The following is a 19,514-nucleotide window of genomic DNA, read 5'->3' on the forward strand; positions in this document are numbered from 1 at the left end:
ATCAACACAATCAAATGCCTTAGTTAAATCAAAAAATATGCCAAAAGTGTTCGAAACCTTTTGTTTAGCCCATCCAGTACCTCACAGAGAAAACAGAATATAGCATTTTCAGTTGTTAAACGACTTCTAAAGCCGAACTGTACATTTGATAGCAAATCATATGATATAAAATGATCAATCATCCTTACGTACACAGCCTTTTCAATAACTTTTGCAAACACTGATAGCATAGAAATAGGTCCAAAATTATCTATATTATCCCTTTCTCCCTTTTTATAAAGCAGCTTTACTACTAAGTACTTTAATCGTTCAGGAAACTGACCATACCTAAAGCAAAAATTACAAATATGGCTAAATACAGGGCTAACATGTGCAGCACAGTACTTTAATATTCTGCTAGACACGCCATCATAACAATGAGAGTCCTTAGTCTTCAGTGATTTAATTATTGACTCAATCCCCCTCTTGTCTGTATCACAGAGGAGTATTTCAGACATCAATCTCGGAAAGTCATTTGCCAAGAAAGTTATACAATTTCCTGTAGAAACTAAATTTTTATTTAATTCACCAGCAATGCTCAGAAAAGGATTGTTAAATACTGTATATATCTGATTTATCCGTAAGGAAATATTTTTGCTGTGAACTGACTTTATATCGTCGACCTCGTGCTGCTGACCAGACACTTCCTCCACAACAGACCATTTGGTTTTAATTTTATCCTGTGAATTAGCTATTCTATTTGCATACCACATACTCTTTGCATTCCTAATAAAATTTTTAAGCACCTTACAATACTGTTTGTAATGGGCTACTGTAGCTTGATTGTGACTACTAACATTTTGATATAATTCCCACTTTGTTCTAAAGATATCTTTATCCTACTAGTCAGCCACCCGAGCTGCCTATTACTGCTAGTACCCTGTTTAGAACATTCTAACGGAAAGCAACTCTCAAAGAGCATGAGAAAGCTTTGTATTTATCATCTATGTTATCGGCACTATAAACGTCCTGCCACTCTTGTTCCTTGACAATGTTTAAAAAAAACTCTCTATTGCTGTTGGATTAACTTTCCTACATAGTTTGTAATTAAATATGACATTGGTTAGAGTGCAAAATCCTTTTAGTGTTAAAATTTGTGCATCATGGTCTGAAAGGCCGTTCACGCTTTTACTAACAGAATGCCCATCTAGTAATGAAGAATGAATAAAAATATTGTCTATGACTGTGCTACTGTTCCCCTGCACCTCTAGTTGAAAAAAAAAAAAAAACACAATCTACATTAGATCATATGAATTTCGGTGATCTACCAACATCTTTTTCTTGCACTATCATATACAAAATTAATATTAAATTCACCACATATAACTAATTTCTGGCACTTCCTTCAAAGTGAATCAAGAACCCTCTCTAGCTTGAGCAGAAATGCTCTGAGTCAGAGTTAGAGGACCTATAAACAACAACAATTAGAAGTTTAGTTTCACTAAATTCTACTTCCCCTGCACAACTTTCAAATATCTGTTCAGTACAGTGTCATGATACACCTATGAACTCAAATGGAATACTGGTGGGAGTAACAGTGATGCGTTTTAACACATTGCAGATTTTTTTAAGTAGATGTATTAGTAATCACATCAGCTTGTCGTTCGCATAGCAAATATTGATCATAATGTCATTGTTAGGTCATGTTAAGCAAGTGAATTTCTTGGGTTTACGTAAATTTTGGGCAACATTAAGAGTGTTGTCCCATCACACCTTCCACATAGCATGTGACAATATGAGTGGCTCACCTGGATAAATTAGCACAGTATTGAGGCAAGCAATGAAGACCTGCCTTGTTGCTATGTACGACAGAGCAAGATGGTCAGGGGGATTGGATGGCACCACAGCATAAACAGGACAGCTGAAGGCCAGCAAGTGTGTGGACAGAGCATGGCACTGGGAAAATTTCAAAGCTAGCACACCTGGCAGGAGAGGCCCATGAAAGATAATGGCATTTACATGTTCACTCACCAAATTTTATAAGCATTAAGTAATAAAATAGTGCTGGTTGGTATTTTCTGTGACCTATCTCAGGCCTTTGACTATGTGAATCACAATATTCTCCTACATATATTGAAGTTTTGTGGGATTGATGGTACTGTCATATCCAGCCAAAATAACACAGAAAGTTGTGTTTAGTAATTCAACCAATGTAGTCCACGGACATTATTATGACTGGGGAGAAATCACGTAAGAGGTTACTCAAGGCTCAATCTTAGGCCCACTACTGTTCCTCATATATGTAAACAATCTTCCATCTAACATATGACAAGCAGAATTGGATCTTTTTTGCAGATGACAGTAGTATTGTAAACAATCCAAGAATATATACAAAACCAGAAGAAATAGTAAACAATGTTCTTAGAAGTATAACTGACTGGTTTTCTGTGAATAGTCTCACCCTCCATTTAAAAAAAAGACACAACATATTCAGTTCTGCTCATCACGGGGTACTACACCAATGAAAAGCTTAACACATTGTGAGGAAATAATAAATAAGGTAGAAACTTCAAACTTCTTTGGTGTCCATATCGATGAGAATTTAAGCTGGAAAAAGCACATTCTGGAACTCCTAAAACAACTTAGTTCATCCACATTTGCACACAGAACCATTGCAAATCTTGGGAAGAGAAAAATCAGTAATCTGATATATTTTGTAGATTTTCGTTCTATAATGTCATATGGAATGACGTTCTTGGGTAACTAATCTTCAAGAAAGAAAGTCTTCACAGCTCAAAATTGTACTATAAGAGTAATATGTTGTGCACATCCCTGATCCTCTTTTAGACATCTATATCAGGTGTTGGGCATTCTGACTACTGCTTCACAGTATATTTATTTTCTCATGAAGTTTGTTGTAAATAATCCAATCCAGTTCAAAAGGAAAAATAATGTACATAATTACAATACCAAAAGGAAAAATGGCACTCATTACTCTATATTCAGATTGTCTTTAGCATAAAAGGGGGTGCACAATACTGCAACTAAAATTTTTGATAAATTACCCATTGATATAAAACGTATGGCAGGTAGCAAAGTAATTTGAAAACAAACTGAAAAAGTTTCTCCTTGACAACTAATTCCATTCCGTAGAATAATTTTTATTACTGTAATGTGTAAAAGGTGATTGGTGGGAATTACTAACTCACTTCCGCATACAATTAATGCAAAAAAACTTTATAAATTTTCAGCATGTGGCCATATTTAAAAACTAATTTGCAATATGTAAGTAAAACGAATCATCCCACATGGAACATGACACTAACTAACTATACTTGTAAAAAATTTATAAGTCACATTTAAATCCATGCTTTAGGCTTCATCATTATCCTTCAGAATCCAGTACCTCATTTCATTTTTATTTATCAACATGATTTTAAATGCGTATGCTTAATGATATTAATATTTCACCAACTACACTCCTGGAAATTGAAATAAGAACACCGTGAATTCATTGTCCCAGGAAGGGGAAACTTTATTGACACATTCCTGGGGTCAGATACATCACATGATCACACTGACAGAACCACAGGCACATAGACACAGGCAACAGAGCATGCACAATGTCGGCACTAGTACAGTGTATATCCACCTTTCGCAGCAGTGCAGGCTGCTATTCTCCCATGGAGACGATCGTAGAGATGCTGGATGTAGTCCTGTGGAACGGCTTGCCATGCCATTTCCACCTGGCGCCTCAGTTGGACCAGCGTTCGTGCTGGACGTGCAGACCGCGTGAGACGACGCTTCATCCAGTCCCAAACATGCTCAATGGGGGACAGATCCGGAGATCTTGCTGGCCAGGGTAGTTGACTTACACCTTCTAGAGCACGTTGGGTGGCACGGGATACATGCGGACGTGCATTGTCCTGTTGGAACAGCAAGTTCCCTTGCCGGTCTAGGAATGGTAGAACGATGGGTTCGATGACGGTTTGGATGTACCGTGCACTATTCAGTGTCCCCTCGACGATTACCAGTGGTGTACGGCCAGTGTAGGAGATCGCTCCCCACACCATGATGCCGGGTGTTGGCCCTGTATGCCTCGGTCGTATGCAGTCCTGATTGTGGCGCTCACCTGCACGGCGCCAAACACGCATACGACCATCATTGGCACCAAGGCAGAAGCGACTCTCATCGCTGAAGACGACACGTCTCCATTCGTCCCTCCATTCACGCCTGTCGCGACACCACTGGAGGCAGGCTGCACGATGTTGGGGCGTGAGCGGAAGACGGCCTAACGGTGTGCGGGACCGTAGCCCAGCTTCATGGAGACGGTTGCGAATGGTCCTCGCCGATACCCCAGGAGCAACAGTGTCCCTAATTTGCTGGGAAGTGGCGGTGCGGTCCCCTACGGCACTGCGTAGGATCCTACGGTCTTGGCGTGCATCCGTGCGTCGCTGCGGTCCGGTCCCAGGTCGACGGGCACGTGCACCTTCCGCCGACCACTGGCGACAACATCGATGTACTGTGGAGACCTCACGCCCCACGTGTTGAGCAATTCGGCGGTACGTCCACCAGGCCTCCCGCATGCCCACTATACGCCCTCGCTCAAAGTCCGTCAACTGCACATACGGTTCACGTCCACGCTGTCGCGGCATGCTACCAGTGTTAAAGACTGCGATGGAGCTCCGTATGCCACGGCAAACTGGCTGACACTGACGGCGGCGGTGCACAAATGCTGCGCAGCTAGCGCCATTCGACGGCCAACACCGCGGTTCCTGGTGTGTCCGCTGTGCCGTGCGTGTGATCATTGCTTGTACAGCCCTCTCGCAGTGTCCGGAGCAAGTATGGTGGGTCTGACACACCGGTGTCAATGTGTTCTTTTTTCCATTTCCAGGAGTGTATTTTGCTAAGCCACATCAATTATTACATTTTTGGGGTCCAAAATAAGCAGTTCACAGCCAAATCCTTTGATAGTCGAACCAGAATTATTGCAGTTTGTATGCTTGTTCAATCACTAAATATTGCCATTGACAGCACTTCAGTGAACACAGAACTGATTTACGAATACTTAATAGCTCAACAACCTGTATTTTCCATTGTTTAATAATAGCTCAGTGAGCTCTCACAAGCATATACAGAAAGAAAGCACTGCAGACAAACTTCATTACTGAACAACTGGAAATGGTCAAAAATAAGCCAAGACCTCTCGGTAAACCTGGTCTAACAGGAGCTCAAACATACTCCAATCAGAATTTTCATTATAAAGCATTTATGACCTTTTTAATAATTAAAGGATATACTCACATTATCGTTTCCAGTTAAGCCTTTGATCTGCAGGAGTTCAGCAGTTTTTAAGAAATCAGCAAGTTCTTCCTGACGAACGTTAACTTCTCCCTGGTACATGAACTGCAGAATTGCAATCAGTTCTTTGTGACCCACATCCTTCAAGATAACAATTGGATGTTTGCATGGGTTTACCTGGAATAAACAACTTATAGTTTTTATTCAAGAAGATGTAACCACACCATGTATTCAGTTCTAAATTGTCATTTCTGGTCCTCAACTTTTATCTTACCTGCTGTCATAAAAATTTGGTAATAAAAGGCTCACATTTAATTTCAACTACCATATATTTCTGTTAAGTGTGACACACACACACACACACACACACACACACACACACACACACACACACACTACTCTGATCAGTTTCAAAGTTCATTCATCCATGATGGTTTTTTGTGGGCAGCAGCAACCATGATGCGGAGCACATTAAACCAGAAACAGCAGCAGCAGCACCAGCACCACCACCACCACCACCACCACCACCACCACCACCACCACTACCTGCTCTCCAACCACCTTTCACATCAAATTCACACCCAAGTTCAATTCTGAAATATGGGTCATTAATGAAGTATGACACTTAGAAATGAAGGCAAGTTCATTACGAACACTGGTGAACAGCCATAATAGAACCGACATCTTGGATGGACACTGTAGCTACTTACACAAACAGAATATTACACATACATTGAATATTCCAGAATGTACAAGCCTTACAAACATAAGATTTTTAAAAACCTACCAAACTGATAAATACTAAATAACAAATAACTGCTGGTGGTCAAGTTTGAACTGACGACCAGCAACATACCAGCTAGAGATGCTAATCACTAGAAAACATTGCACGCACCACATCTCATAGTATTGTTCCATCTCCTGAAGAAATGGCAACCTGCTGTTTCAAATGTTCTCACTGAAGCAGACTACAGTACCCTGGATCTAGGTCTTGTCAATGATTCACTGTATGGTAGCAGTGGCAGATCTTCCCGTTCTGGTCACATTTTTACAGCCTCTTCCCTATGACAAGCATCAAACGTAGCCACCTGCCATCGATGCTTTGCAACTGTCAGGAGTGTCTTCAGTTTCCTTGAACCTTCTATTGTGGATGTGCAACTCTCGATTGTAGTATAGCTTCATGCAAAGGAAACGGACATCATCTCTGTACTTTTGTCTTCTTGATGGAAGGTCATAATCCTCGACTGCATGTGTATGCTCCAACAACTGACAAAGGATACAATATGGCCTAAAGTACTACTTTAATACTTATTCTGATAATTCCACTTTCTACACAGGCATAAAAATCCATACCAAGTCACCCAGGCTGTATGTCACTGGCCACTTTTTGGCATTACAGTGAAACCTCTATATAACGTTTTTCAAGGGACCACAAATTCTGAACACTGTATAGAGGAAAACACTATAAAGAGGAAGCCTTCCAAATAATAATTATCGGGCATTACTGAAGATCGGGATACCACTAATAAGCTTTGACAAATGGTGCCATAGATTACATTTTAAATTTTCACAACACTGTAATATGATGTTCATTGCAAATTATCAATGTAACAAATGATTAGTTTTTTGTGATTAAAACATGGAGCCCAGTAGGTGGATGCGTGAAAGGAAATGGATCAGTTTGTACTGTAAAAAGTTATAACAGATTCTTAAGATATGACATCGTCATTGTTCAAAGCTGACAGGTGGTATCCCGTTCTTCAGTTGACTCAATTGTAGAATATGAGCCAAATTTTGTTTATGATATACTGAACATACTACATAAAAACACAGTAAATGGTACAGATTAAAAAAAAGAATTAGTTACAAAAAATTACTTTAATAATTAAATTATGAAATGGAACTTAAATTTGCACAAACTCTAGGAACCTATGCAACCTGAAAATCACATACCTACGATTTTTAAAATATTCAAGCACGCATGTTTGTTTTCTATTTCTCCTAGACACTATGGCAATCTTTTCTTGCTCCAAATGATCAAGTTGAACTACTGTTCTGTCCTCAAGTCTATGGGTCATCATATCTCTCCTAAATGTTTCAAAGCCTTCAGCTGCCTTAGCATATGAGGGCACAGGGTCATCTTCCTTGTCACTGTCACTTTCACTATACTATTATTCTCCAAGCTTCTATCTGCTGTCAGCTCCTCAATACTTTGTACTCCTGTGGTTGCCACGTTGTAATCCACAGCCCCAAAGCCCTCAAAAGTGACAGAATCACTGCCTATTAATTCCTAAAACTCTTGCAAATCACTTGCAACATCTTCCACAGGAGCTGCCATCTGATTCTGACAGAATCCCACATTTTTTAAACAGTTTTCAATAGTCTCAGCACTGACTCCCCTCCACGAGTACATAATTAAATTCATTGCCTGTAAAATACTTTCACATTTCTCAGAAAGATACATCTGGTGGATGTGCCGCACATCTGTCCACAAACAGCAGCACTTTTCTTGCAGCACTCCCCATTTTGGCATCAAATTCTCTGAGAAACTGAAATGGCGCCAAAAAGATTGTAAGCGGAATGTTCGTCACGTATCACATGACCGGGTTCTGCCGCTGACAAATGAAACACTCTGAGTGCGGGATTTCCGAGCCGGTGCCAACTGTGAATACACAGAACAGAAAACGATGCGTCTAGATCCAGTCACTTAAATGTTATAAAGAGGTAAATAATTGACCGGGGTTCCAAAAATATGAGTGTTACATGGAGGAAATTGTAATATAGAGGAAACGCAGTAAAGAGGAAAATTTAACATTGTTTATATGGGCTTTTAGTCGGGACCGAGAAAAACGGACGTAACATAGAGGAAAACGTTATATGGAGGAATGTTATAAAGAGGTTTCACTGTATAGTGCTCTCAGTCTTTCTCTTAAGCATCCAGGATCCATATGTGAGCCAGCTGTCTTGCTTTTTCAGTCCTGGTGATGAGTTGTTTCACATAGTCATCCTGAGTATAATCTGATTGGAATAGGAATAATACATCGATTGTTGTTTCAACCTTGTGACTGTGGAGCAAAAAGAATAGTGTGAAGCCTGTGTTTCCTTGCTTCACTGTGTTGTATGAAAATGTCAGGAGAGGCAGTAATGTATCCCAATCTCTCCGTTTGAAAGCCCTGGTTATTATACACTGCTGTGCCATGTAGCCCCTCAGCTGCCATCACCAGTGTGGGCAAACACCTTGTTATCTGCCTCCACTTGCTTGGGTAGGCATTGTTGCTGACAGCTACCTCCTCAACAATGGGTCTATGTCTCAATACCTGTGCACCTCAATGCGCCCAGCCCAGACTCATGTAGCTGTCTCTAGCCCATGCAGCTACCGTGGCAGGCTGCCACCTGCTGCCAGAATCAGCATCCTTCCTGAGTTGCTGCTATCATCATTTCACCGGCCAAGTAAAGCCATGGGTGGCCAGACATCAGCGCATCTCCCCAACTATATTTTAATAGGACTTAATTCCACATCACTGGCTGCAAGGAGGGAAGAAACTTGGTAGCTCCTCTGCCTCACCAGTTAGGTCACTCCATGGAGGAGGACTTTATACTGTGCCACAATAACTACTACTTGCAGTACCTTGGCTACCGTATCAGCCAGTTCATTGTCCCATAACTCATTTTCCCTGGATGCCCAAGAGAATATCACCTCCTTCCCTACATGATACGTGCATAGGAGGACATCCTTCAAAGGTTTATAACACAGAACATGCATTGAATAGCTTGTAGTGCACTCCAGGGAGTCTCGAGTAGATGAGGAATTTTGTAGCTGTAACACATCTCATCTGCACTGAAGTCCCCTACAACAAGTGGATAAATTCACCTTGAAGTTAATGTTGACTCAGAGTGAATACCAGAGCAGTCAGGACCGTCCAACTATTTAAGACTCACCAACATAAACAGATGTTTTCAGAAAAAAATGTATTTGGGGGGGGGGGGGGGGGGGGGACGATTACAGAATATTACTGATACACTTGTTGATTATTTTTCCACATAACACCATCCCATTCAATGTATGTGATAATCTGGGGTACAAGCTCCTTTCGCCTTCCTTGGAGAACTCTCCCATCAGATCCTTCCACCAGCGCAGAATCTCTTTTTGCATCTGCTCATTAGTTGAAAATTTAATTCCACTCATTTGTACCTTTAAGTAGATGAAAATATGATAATCTGAAGGAGCCAAGTCAGGGGAATACATCCCAACCAAAAGAGTCCAAGAACGGCTTGGTACAAAGGCTGTGTGAGGACACGTGCAACAAGCACCCTTGTCTCGTCAGCATTCCCCTCCTTTTATTTTGAATGCTCCTACTGAGTTTTTTCTTTTTGTTTCACAATACCATTGTGCATTGATGGTCTCCCCCAAAGGCACGCCGGCCGCAGTGGTCTCGCGGTTCTAGGCGCGCAGTCCGGAACCGTGCGACTACTACGGTCGCAGGTTCGAATCCTGCCTCGGGCATGGATGTGTGTGATGTCCTTAGGTTAGTTAGGTTTAAGTAGTTCTAAGTTCTAGGGGACTGATAACCACAGCAGTTGAGTCCCATAGTGCTCAGAGCCATTTGAACCATTTGAACCCAAAGGCACAAATTTGACCAAAATCGTGCCTTTTCAGTCGCAAAACACTGAGGCCATGATTTTTTGCCTAGAATTATGGTTTTGAACATTTTGGCATATGAGGAATTGATGTGAGATCACTGTGACAAGTGTACTTTAGTCTCAGATGTGTAATGAGCCACCCATATCACACTGTAGTCACAACAAAGCCCAGACAATCCTCGCCTTCCAATTCACGTCATCAAGAATCTCATGGACGTTACTGACACGATTTTTCTTCTGTCGCTCTATCACCTGTTTTGGAACCCATCTTACACACAGTTCCCAGTATCCCAGTGTCTCTGAGAGTGTATCGAATAAGTGAGTTCTGGAGAGTTGGCGAAGTATCGCAGACATTTCATCCACTGTCAATCAGCGGTTTTCATGAACAGTTTCTTTGATTTTTTGCACAAACTCATTAGTCAATAAGAAAGGGTTTCCATTCCTACGTTCGTTATTAACGGTTGTTCTGCCTCCACTAAACTCTGCATGTGGGAAGTAGATCAAAGCACGCGACTTGCACTTTGCGAGATTTCTTGCTGACACCATTGATGCAATTGGACACTATGTGAGTTTACATACTACTGGGTTCCTACAAGGCTCAATCTGGTAAAGGGTTCCCCCCTTACATGCTTCACAGTAGCAGTGCCAGTTTAAAAAGTTATAAAATAATATTCTAATAATTAAATTTATATTATAATTCCTCCTGTACTTCACTCAATTTAAACCATGGATACTAGAATACATAGTAGGGGTCACACACAGGCAAGCTGTGAGCTATGACATCAACGTGAACCCTCTCACCTTGCTGCACTGCATTGAAGCTTATCAGCACATGGCACACATGTTTAAATCATATGCAGGTATGAATGGAACTGAGATTTTCCATGTTTTAATGTATTATTGTTATTATTATTAAGCTTTGTATCAGACTACTATTTTCTATGGTCAGTGAGATCCTAATGTGAAGCATGCAAAGGACATCAACTATCTCAGAGAAGAGGCTCACACAGGCTTAGACTACATAGACCTGTAGTACGAAGAAACCCCCTATAATGTCGTTTTAAACTCTATACCTGTATTAACATGTTTTATTTTCTATTCTGGAAAGTTATTTTGTAGTAGCCACCAGAAAGACCGCGGGAGGCGCACATTGGCACGGTGCGTCATGGGCGGTAGTTGCCGCAAGTAGAGTCCCGTCCACCAGAGGGCACGCGAGAATTCGGACGCGACCTCTGCTGGCGTAACAACAAGAACAACAACAACAACTCCGGCAGCACGGGCCGTGCCCAGTCAGTTAACATCGGGCATGCCTAGAACACAGTCCCGGTCTACGCTAAGTGAAGTGTGACGTAACGTGAACAGTGTTACTACACAATTGGCGACGAGTAGGGTCGTTCTTTCGCGTGTTGCGTCGTTGTTCCGGTTTCGCAGCTTCTCCACGGCATGGAGGATTTGGTACGGGTTTTGGTGGCGCAGCAGACGGAGCTCATGGCCACCATGAAACAAGTGCTTCCGGCGTTGCTCTCCACGCCGTCTGCTCTGGCGCAGTTCCCTCCTCCCTTTCCCCCGTATGACGAGACGGCGGAGGATTGGGACGCATATGAACATCGCCTTCGGCAGCATTTCCAGGCGTTTCATGTTGCCGATGCGGAGGTATGTCGTGCTCTCTTCTTGTCTTGGATATCTCCCTCGCTGTATCAAGTTTTGCGGCAGCTAGCGCCGTTGCAGGAACCCTCGTCCTTGTCTTTTGACGCATTGTGTTCATTGCTCTCTTCATATTATCGCCGCCGCACGCATGTTGTGGCGGCTAGGGTCGAGTTCTATCAATGCAAGAAACAGCCCCATCAGTCTTACCAGGCGTGGGCCGCTACCCTGCACGGTCTTAGTCGCAAGTGTCATTTTGTCACGGAGCAGTCGCGGGAGTCGTATGCCCACGTTATGGTACGCGACGTCATTGTTCGTTCGGCCCCTGATAGGGAGGTCCGGCAACGGGCCCTGCAGTTAGAAGACCCTTCCCTCGAGGAAGTCCTGTCCATTGCTCAATCGTATGAAGTCTCTCATGCAGCAGGTCAACAGCTGGAAGCGTGGTGCGACGTCGCGGAGGTTCAGGGCGGCGCGGCCGCGTCCACTGTGTCCGGGTTGGACGACGTGCGAGCGGTACAATCCGGCCGTTACGGCCGCTCCCGCACGGCGTGTAAACAAAATTCCGGCCGCCGGCCCCTGTTGCCGTCCTGTGCGTCGTGCTATAAACATCATGATCGGTCAGAGTGCCCCCGGCGTTGGGCCATTTGTCGCAAATGTAATAAAAAAGGTCACATTGCTAAAGTTTGCCGCTCAGCCTCGAAAGAATCGAAGGAAGCACGTATAGAGGACATGGACGTTGACATTCAGGAAGTTTCATCGGGCCAGGCTCCCGACGTATCGGCACGCAAACTCTTTATCGAGGTGTCGGTTCGGTCGCGCCAGTTACAACTGCAAGTAGATACGGGCACAGCAGTTTCGTTGTTGAATGCACAAACTTATTACGACCTTGGATCGCCCCCGTTGGCGCCAGTTTACCGGCGTCTACGTGGTTATGGTAAACAGTTCATTCCCCTACTGGGTCAATTCACTACCGACGTGACTTACAAATCAGTCACTCGGCCTATTACTTTTATTGTTGTCAGTGATGCGAGCTCCGCTAACCTTTTTGGCCTGGATGCCTTTCAAGCTTTCGGTTTTTCTATTGCTGACACCATACAGTTGGTCTCCGAAGACGTTCCCTATCACTCATTGGAATCTTTGATCTCAGACTTTCCAGATATTTTTGAGGAGGGCCTGGGGCGTGTTTCCGATTTTGAAGCTCACTTAACGTTGAAGGCGTCGGCTCGCCCGCGTTTTCTACGCGCAAGACAGATCCCCTTGGCTCTCCGCCCTCAGGTAAAGGAAGAGCTAGACCGGCTGACAGCCCTAGGGGTCGTTCTTCCCGTTTCTTCCTGTGTGTGGGCTTCGCCCCTCGTTATTGTCAAGAAGCCCTCGGGAAACTTACGTCTTTGTGGCGATTTCAAGGCCACCATTAATTCCCAATTGGTGGTGGACACCTATCCTTTGCCTCGTGCTGATGAATTGTTCTCCGCCGTAGCGGGAGGCCAATATTTTTCAAAAATCGATCTTTCGGAGGCTTATCAATAGATACCACTTGATGAGGACTCCAAACGGCTGGCGGTCGTCAACACCCCGTTTGGCCTTTACCAATACCAGCGGTTGGCTTTTGGAATATCCAGTGCCCCGGTGATATTCCAGCGTTATCTTGAGCATGTCACGTCGACAATCTCTCATTGTATTAATTACCTGGATGACATAATTGTCACAGGCCGCAGCACGAAGGAACACTTGCACAACCTTCGCACCCTCTTTCTCAAATTCAGGTCTGTGGGCTTGCGTTGCAACCTGCATAAGTCAACCTTCTTCCACCCGTCCATTGAGTATGTGGGCTACACCATATCTCGGCGTGGCATCCAGCCACTAGGAAGTTTGGTCCAAGGTATCGTCAACCTTCCTCGGCCCACTTCGCTGAAAGAGTTACAAGCTTTTTTAGGCAAGATAGCCTATTACCACCGGTTCATTCCCAGGGCTTCCACTATAGCCCACCCCCTGTACTGCCTTCTGCACAAGGGTGTTCCTTTTGATTGGTCGCCTGCATGCGAGCGAGCGTTCACCTCGTTGAAGGGCCTCCTCACTTCCGCCCCTTGTTTGGCTACTTTTGATCCCCATAAGCCATTGGTCCTGGCTACAGATGCTTCGCAGTATGGGGTGGGGGCGGTCCTGGCCCATCGCAACTCCGATGGTTCCGAGCAACCACTGGCGTTTGCGTCTAAAACGCTTAGTCCCGCGCAGGCCCATTACTCCCAGGTGGAAAAAGAGGCTTTGGCCATTGTCTACGCTGTTACCAAGTTTCACCCTTTCTTGTATGGCACTAAGTTTTAGTTAATCACTGACCATAAGCCGTTAATATCGTTATTTGGCCCCGCCTCTCAGATTCCGGATAGGGCGGCCCACAGACTACAGCGCTGGGCCTTGTTCCTCTCTAAGTACCATTATGACATTCATTTTCGCCCTACAGGACAGCATGCCAACGCCGACGCTCTTTCCCGTCTTCCGGTGGGCCCGGATCCTACGTTCGATCAAGAGGAGATTACGTGTTTTCATTTGGATGTGGCGTCCCGCCAAGCAGTTGATGGCTTCCCGATCACTAGTTCTCGAGTCGCCAGGGAAACTGCGGCTGACCCGGTTCTCCGGCAAGTAGTTCGCCTCATTCAGCAGGGGTGGTCCTCCCGCCCTCCGGGCCGGGCCTCGGACCCTCTTCATAATTATTTTGTTCTACGAGACCGCCTCTCGGTCTTGGAAGGAGTTCTCCTTCTGGCTACCGATGATACAGCTCCTCGCGTGGTTGTTCCTGCAGGTTTACGAAGGGAGGTCCTCACGTTATTACATGCGGGGCACTGGGGTGTTTCCCGTACTAAAACCTTGGCTCGCAGACATGTGTACGGCCCGGTATTGACAGAGAAATTGAGCACTTAGTGGCCGCCTGTTCCCAGTGTGCGAGCCAACAAGCATCTCCCAGGGCAGCGTTCTCTTCATGGCCGCCGGCAACCCAAGCATGGGAACGTGTTCACATAGATTTTGCAGGCCCGTTTCTCAATGGCTTTTGGCTCATTGTCATTGATGCTTATTCCCGATTCCCATATGTGGTTCGCTGCTCCTCAACCACTTCAGAAGTTGCAATCCAGGCACTAGCAAAAATCTTTTCTGTGGAAGGTCTGCCAATCACCCTGGTCTCAGACAATGGACCGCAGTTTATTTCGCAGACCTTCCAGGATTTTTGTAGGCGCTTCGGTATTCGGCATGTTTGCTCTCCCCCCTTCCATCCACAATCGAATGGGGAAGCCGAGCGCATGGTGCGCACATTTAAGACGCAGATGAAAAAGTATGTGCACGAATTTCCTGCAGAGGAAGCCTTGACGTTTTTCTTGACGGCATACCGGACCACACCAATGGGCGAACGCAGCCCCGCAGAGCTCCTCCATGGGCGTCAACCTAGGACTCTGCTGCACCTCCTCCGGCCTGGTCCTCGCCAGTCTTCACAAAACGGAGTACCTGGTTTTCCACTGGGTATGTCGGTCTGGGGCCGTGGGTTTGGTCGCAATCCACGTTGGATACCGGCGGTGGTCCTGCGCCGAAATGGCCGCCGGCTCTATACCTTGCAGGCGGGGGATCGGGTGGTACGTCGTCACCAAAATCAGCTACGTCCACGTTCGGGCACCCACCCTCCGACCTCTCGGACGCCGGGCTTCCCCATTGCCGGCACCTGTATTGGTTTCACAGGGGACGTTACCTCCTCTCCCCGCTGTGACTCTGCCGCACTGCGATGGTTCTCAGCCTTAGCAGCCTCCAGTAGCTCCAGCACCAGCATCGCCATCATTCGAGATGCCCCAGCGAGACCCGGCCCCCCTAGCAGGCCCGGTTTCTCAGGGGGCTAGTTCACCTGTGGTCGTCCCTTCCCCTTTGTCCCCGCCACTGGGTCTTGCCCCTCCCGAGGTGGAACAGGATCCGGAGTTCGACAGCTTGTCACCCGTTCTGTCCCGAGCTCCGGTTGGGGGACGACGGGGGCCTCTTCGTGTGGGTCACTTCCAGCCGTATTCAAAGGTTCCGGCTCGAGGGTGGGCAGCTCCCCTCGACTCCGGCCATCCAATGGATGTGGAGGTCATCGCTCCTGCCCAACGCTCCACCTTCCGACGCAGTGGATCACAGTGGCTTCACCCCCCCGAAGGAGGAGGAGTGTAGTAGCCCCCAGAAAGATCGCGGGAGGCGCACATTGGCACGGTGCGTCACGGGCGGTAGTTGCCGCAAGTAGAGACCCGTCCACCAGAGGGCACGCGAGAATTCGGACGCGACCTCTGCCGGCGTAACAACAAGAACAACAACAACAACTCCGGCAGCACGGGCCGTGCCCAGTCAGTTAACATCGGGCATGCCTAGAACACAGTCCCGGTCTACGCTAAGTGAAGTGCGACGTAACGTGAACAGTGTTACGACATATTTCAATTTTTTTTCATTTTTCCATTTTTTGTATTCTCTCAGTTCACTTTCTATCTTTGCATTTTTTCCATTTTTGATGATTTTCATTCTGAAGAAGTGCATGTCCTCACGAAACATACTACAGCAAAGTCCAGAGGAAAGATAATGCTTTATAAGATAGACAACATAAATTCGCAGCCTTTGCAATATCTTCAGATGACCAGTTAACTACACCATCCTTTCATAACCACTTGTTGTTGACTGTCAGAAAAAAAACCCTGAATCACTTTCTGAACATGTTTTAATTTTTGTAAATCAGCATTACATCATGAGACACAGTTCTCTAAATCTGCATTCTTTTGACAAAGGTCTTTTATTTCTCTTTCCATAATTTCTAATCATTGGGGTAAGTACACACTGTTGCATTGACAGCAGTTTTTCAGTGTTTGTTTTCATGCCAACATATAGTCTAGCAGTAATTTGCTCATTAGCTGGTAATACACTTACATGTAAAATATCTTCTACTTATTTATGGTAGCTTCATTTTTGTGCCACTATATTTATCTCATTATTAGGCTCATTACTATGCCCCAAATCAGCACTATAGAATGATAGATTTAGAATTGGAGCACCATCAATCTTCAGCTTGAGTTTTGCAGGAGTATTCAACAGTTCTTTTCAAATCCCTTTCATAAGCTGAAGCAGACACGAGCTATCCTACTGAAAACAAATCTGCAAGTTGATAAACATTTATCCATTTTCTTTTCATCTCACAGTTTTTAGGATGTGCAGTGAATCATTAATTTTCACTTAAAAATTGATTCTACAAATCTCTCATTACACTGATAATTATAGCATAACACTGTACTGAATTGCCAGTCACTAATAAAAACTCAAACTGCCGTAAGTAACCTAGCTTTCACTTGTAAATGCAATTACAACACAATACATTGGGGCAGTTCTGGGCTAGTGAGCACTGGTCCGGTTCACTCTGATGTCAGCTGTGTGGCTCCTTGCTGTGCATGCTCCTCATGATCCTTACTGTGTATTCTAGTATCCATGATTTAAATTATGCAAGAATCTCATTAGCAATTATGACACTGTCTGTTTCCAGCCCTGGTTTAAGAACTGTAATTTGGCCCAAACTAAGCATCACCAACCCTGATTTTACATGTATCCTAAATGGATTTGTGAATTCCATTTCCATGCCTTGTCTATAAGCTACATCGAATATGGGTGACTGTTGATCAGACAAGAATCTGTATCATTGGCTTAGGATGAAAACCTCTGTTCTCAAAAATAAAACAAAAATATTTTTATTGAATTTTTACATAGAAAACCATGTATCTCAACCATCCGTAAGCCAATGAGAGGTAATGACCTACACAAATTGTAATTACAGCTCTTCAGGATTTAAATCTTTTGTGTGTGGTAAACATGTCACATTTTCATCAAACATGAGACCTGGAAACTTCAGCAGCTCTTTCATGCCTGGATGTGTGTATATACAGTGGAATTGTTACAGTTGCAGGGTTGAAGAAAATGCAAGATATAGTGAAATTGTCAGCAAGTACAGACTGTACTGGCTTCCTTATCAAGGATGTTATGTTATTAAAGACTTGTTGAGTGGTACTTAAGTAAATAAATTAGTGAAATCAAAGTGAACTAGAAATTAGAATATAAATGAAAAACTTGGTTTAGTTTAGAGAGTTACATACTGGCATTCAGCGGGCAAAAGAGCAGAACAGAAGAGACAATGACCATGAAGTCAGCAAGTCCCACATAAGCGGGCGCTGTCGATTCAGCCGTCAGGGCATCGCCCGACCGGCTCACGTGTTTCTCAGTTGTCGTATGTGAGCAAAGGCCCTCGCCTACATCCCAAGAGCCAATGACCGACGTTAAGAAGATTCTTCGAGAAGCTTTTCAACGTGACAGAAGAGACAATGACCGGCTCACGTGTTTCTCAGTCGTCACATGTGATCAAAGGCCCTCACCTACATTCCAAGAGCCAACGACCGACGTTAAGAAGATTCTTCGAGAAGCTTTTCAACGTGACAGACAAGGCAATGACCGTGAAGTCGTTCACCTCCAGTAAACTGAAGTGAATAAATACGCGAGACGCAGTAGGCCAGACAGATGAAGACGGAGACGGAGACGAAGACGGAGACGGGGACGGAGACGAGACGAGAGACGAAGAAGGAAGAAAAGAAGAGTAGCAGTAGTTTTCAGTCAGTTTCGGTGCTGAAGACCGTCATGCAAGAAGAGTCTGCATCATGCACAGACGAACCAAGTCCGCCGCTGTAATGGAATAGCAAGCAGCAGCCGCGGCGCCAGAAGACAGAAGTTAAAAGGTATTTGAAGTCTGATTTTGATGTACCCGGGTGACTCGTGAGGACGGGAAGGAGACAGCCTCACATCAGTAGTCACCTGTGAGCTGGGATGAAGACCTGACAGCCAAAGACTGGCAAGCGGGAGTCCGTGGTTCGAGTCCGGGACACTGGCCTTCCCCCGCCGCGCCGCTCCGCTGGTCGACGCACAACACACGCGGCCGCATAGAGAAGAGAAACACTGGGACGCCACACCCAAGGTATCATCCGATGCACGACTTCGCTCGCAATAATTAAACCGGCCACCTCGCGCTGCGCGTCTCCAGTCAACTGGGCGAGACGGCGACACGAGATACACACCGCTACGCGTAATCAGACGCCGCCGTCGCCGCCGCCGCCGCAGCAGAAGACTTCACAAACGACACAGCTGCCGCTCTCCGAACCAGAACATCCCGTAAGATACAGTTGTACAAATCTTCAATAAAAGTTATCTTATGTAAAATGATGTTTCATTCGACCTCATACCCGAGCCAAGGAAGAACCCACCCTGCCCACATGTTGTTAAGAGAGAAAAGTTAATTTATTTAATAGTTTCACCCTGACAGAATGCTTTAGAATGCTCATCCTGACAATTGACAGCATCAAAAGAGAAAACCCAGTTACATTTAGTGACAGAAGTGTCACATTTAGTATCACAACTGTTACATTTGGTATCAGAAGCCGTTTTAGTTGTTACAGACTACACATAGATGGTAACACTTTGGATGCTTCATTGGATGCACCATTCTGTTCAAACTGGTCTTATACATAATCATACCTGGAAGCGCCATTGATGGTGTTGTCTGAGGATGTAAGTTCCACTAACTATTATCGTAGACCACCTTAACATTGAAAAAGATTCCTACGAGATTTTGCCTACTTAGGTATGCTTGATATATAGTCACTTCCAGCAGGGTAGCTTCTCAATGGTGAAATGATATTCCTAAAACCCCATCAGAAGCAACTAAGGAGCCATTAGGGCTCAAGACCCTGACCTAATATTAGTTCTACTACATGCTCCATGGTCTTTCCCACATAGTTTGTGAGACTACACAAGATCGAATACACAACAAGTGGAGTACCTCCCTTGATTCACAAAGGGAATTAAGATTTTATTCCACCAAGAGCCATGGAATTCTCCTGGTTCTGTAAGTAGTTGAATTCCACTGC

General features: G+C 44.7%; 1 protein-coding gene across 13 annotated transcripts in view; it reads right to left on the minus strand.

Annotated features, from left to right (window-relative positions):
* LOC126253413 (broad-complex core protein isoforms 1/2/3/4/5-like) overlaps window positions 1-19,514 on the minus strand; it is a 492,630-nt gene that overhangs the window by 432,958 nt on the left and 40,158 nt on the right. For all 13 annotated transcript variants that reach the window (XR_007545956.1, XM_049954773.1, XM_049954806.1 and 10 more), the window contains one exon: window positions 5,284-5,457. Coding sequence is in view for 12 of the 13 variants with exons in the window: in XM_049954773.1 (XP_049810730.1) it covers window positions 5,284-5,457 (174 nt within the window). In the remaining variant the exon portion in view is untranslated. The remainder of the gene's footprint in view (window positions 1-5,283; window positions 5,458-19,514) is intronic.

Source organism: Schistocerca nitens, chromosome 1 (assembly GCF_023898315.1).
Source record: "Schistocerca nitens isolate TAMUIC-IGC-003100 chromosome 1, iqSchNite1.1, whole genome shotgun sequence".
Lineage (NCBI taxonomy): Eukaryota > Metazoa > Arthropoda > Insecta > Orthoptera > Acrididae > Schistocerca > Schistocerca nitens.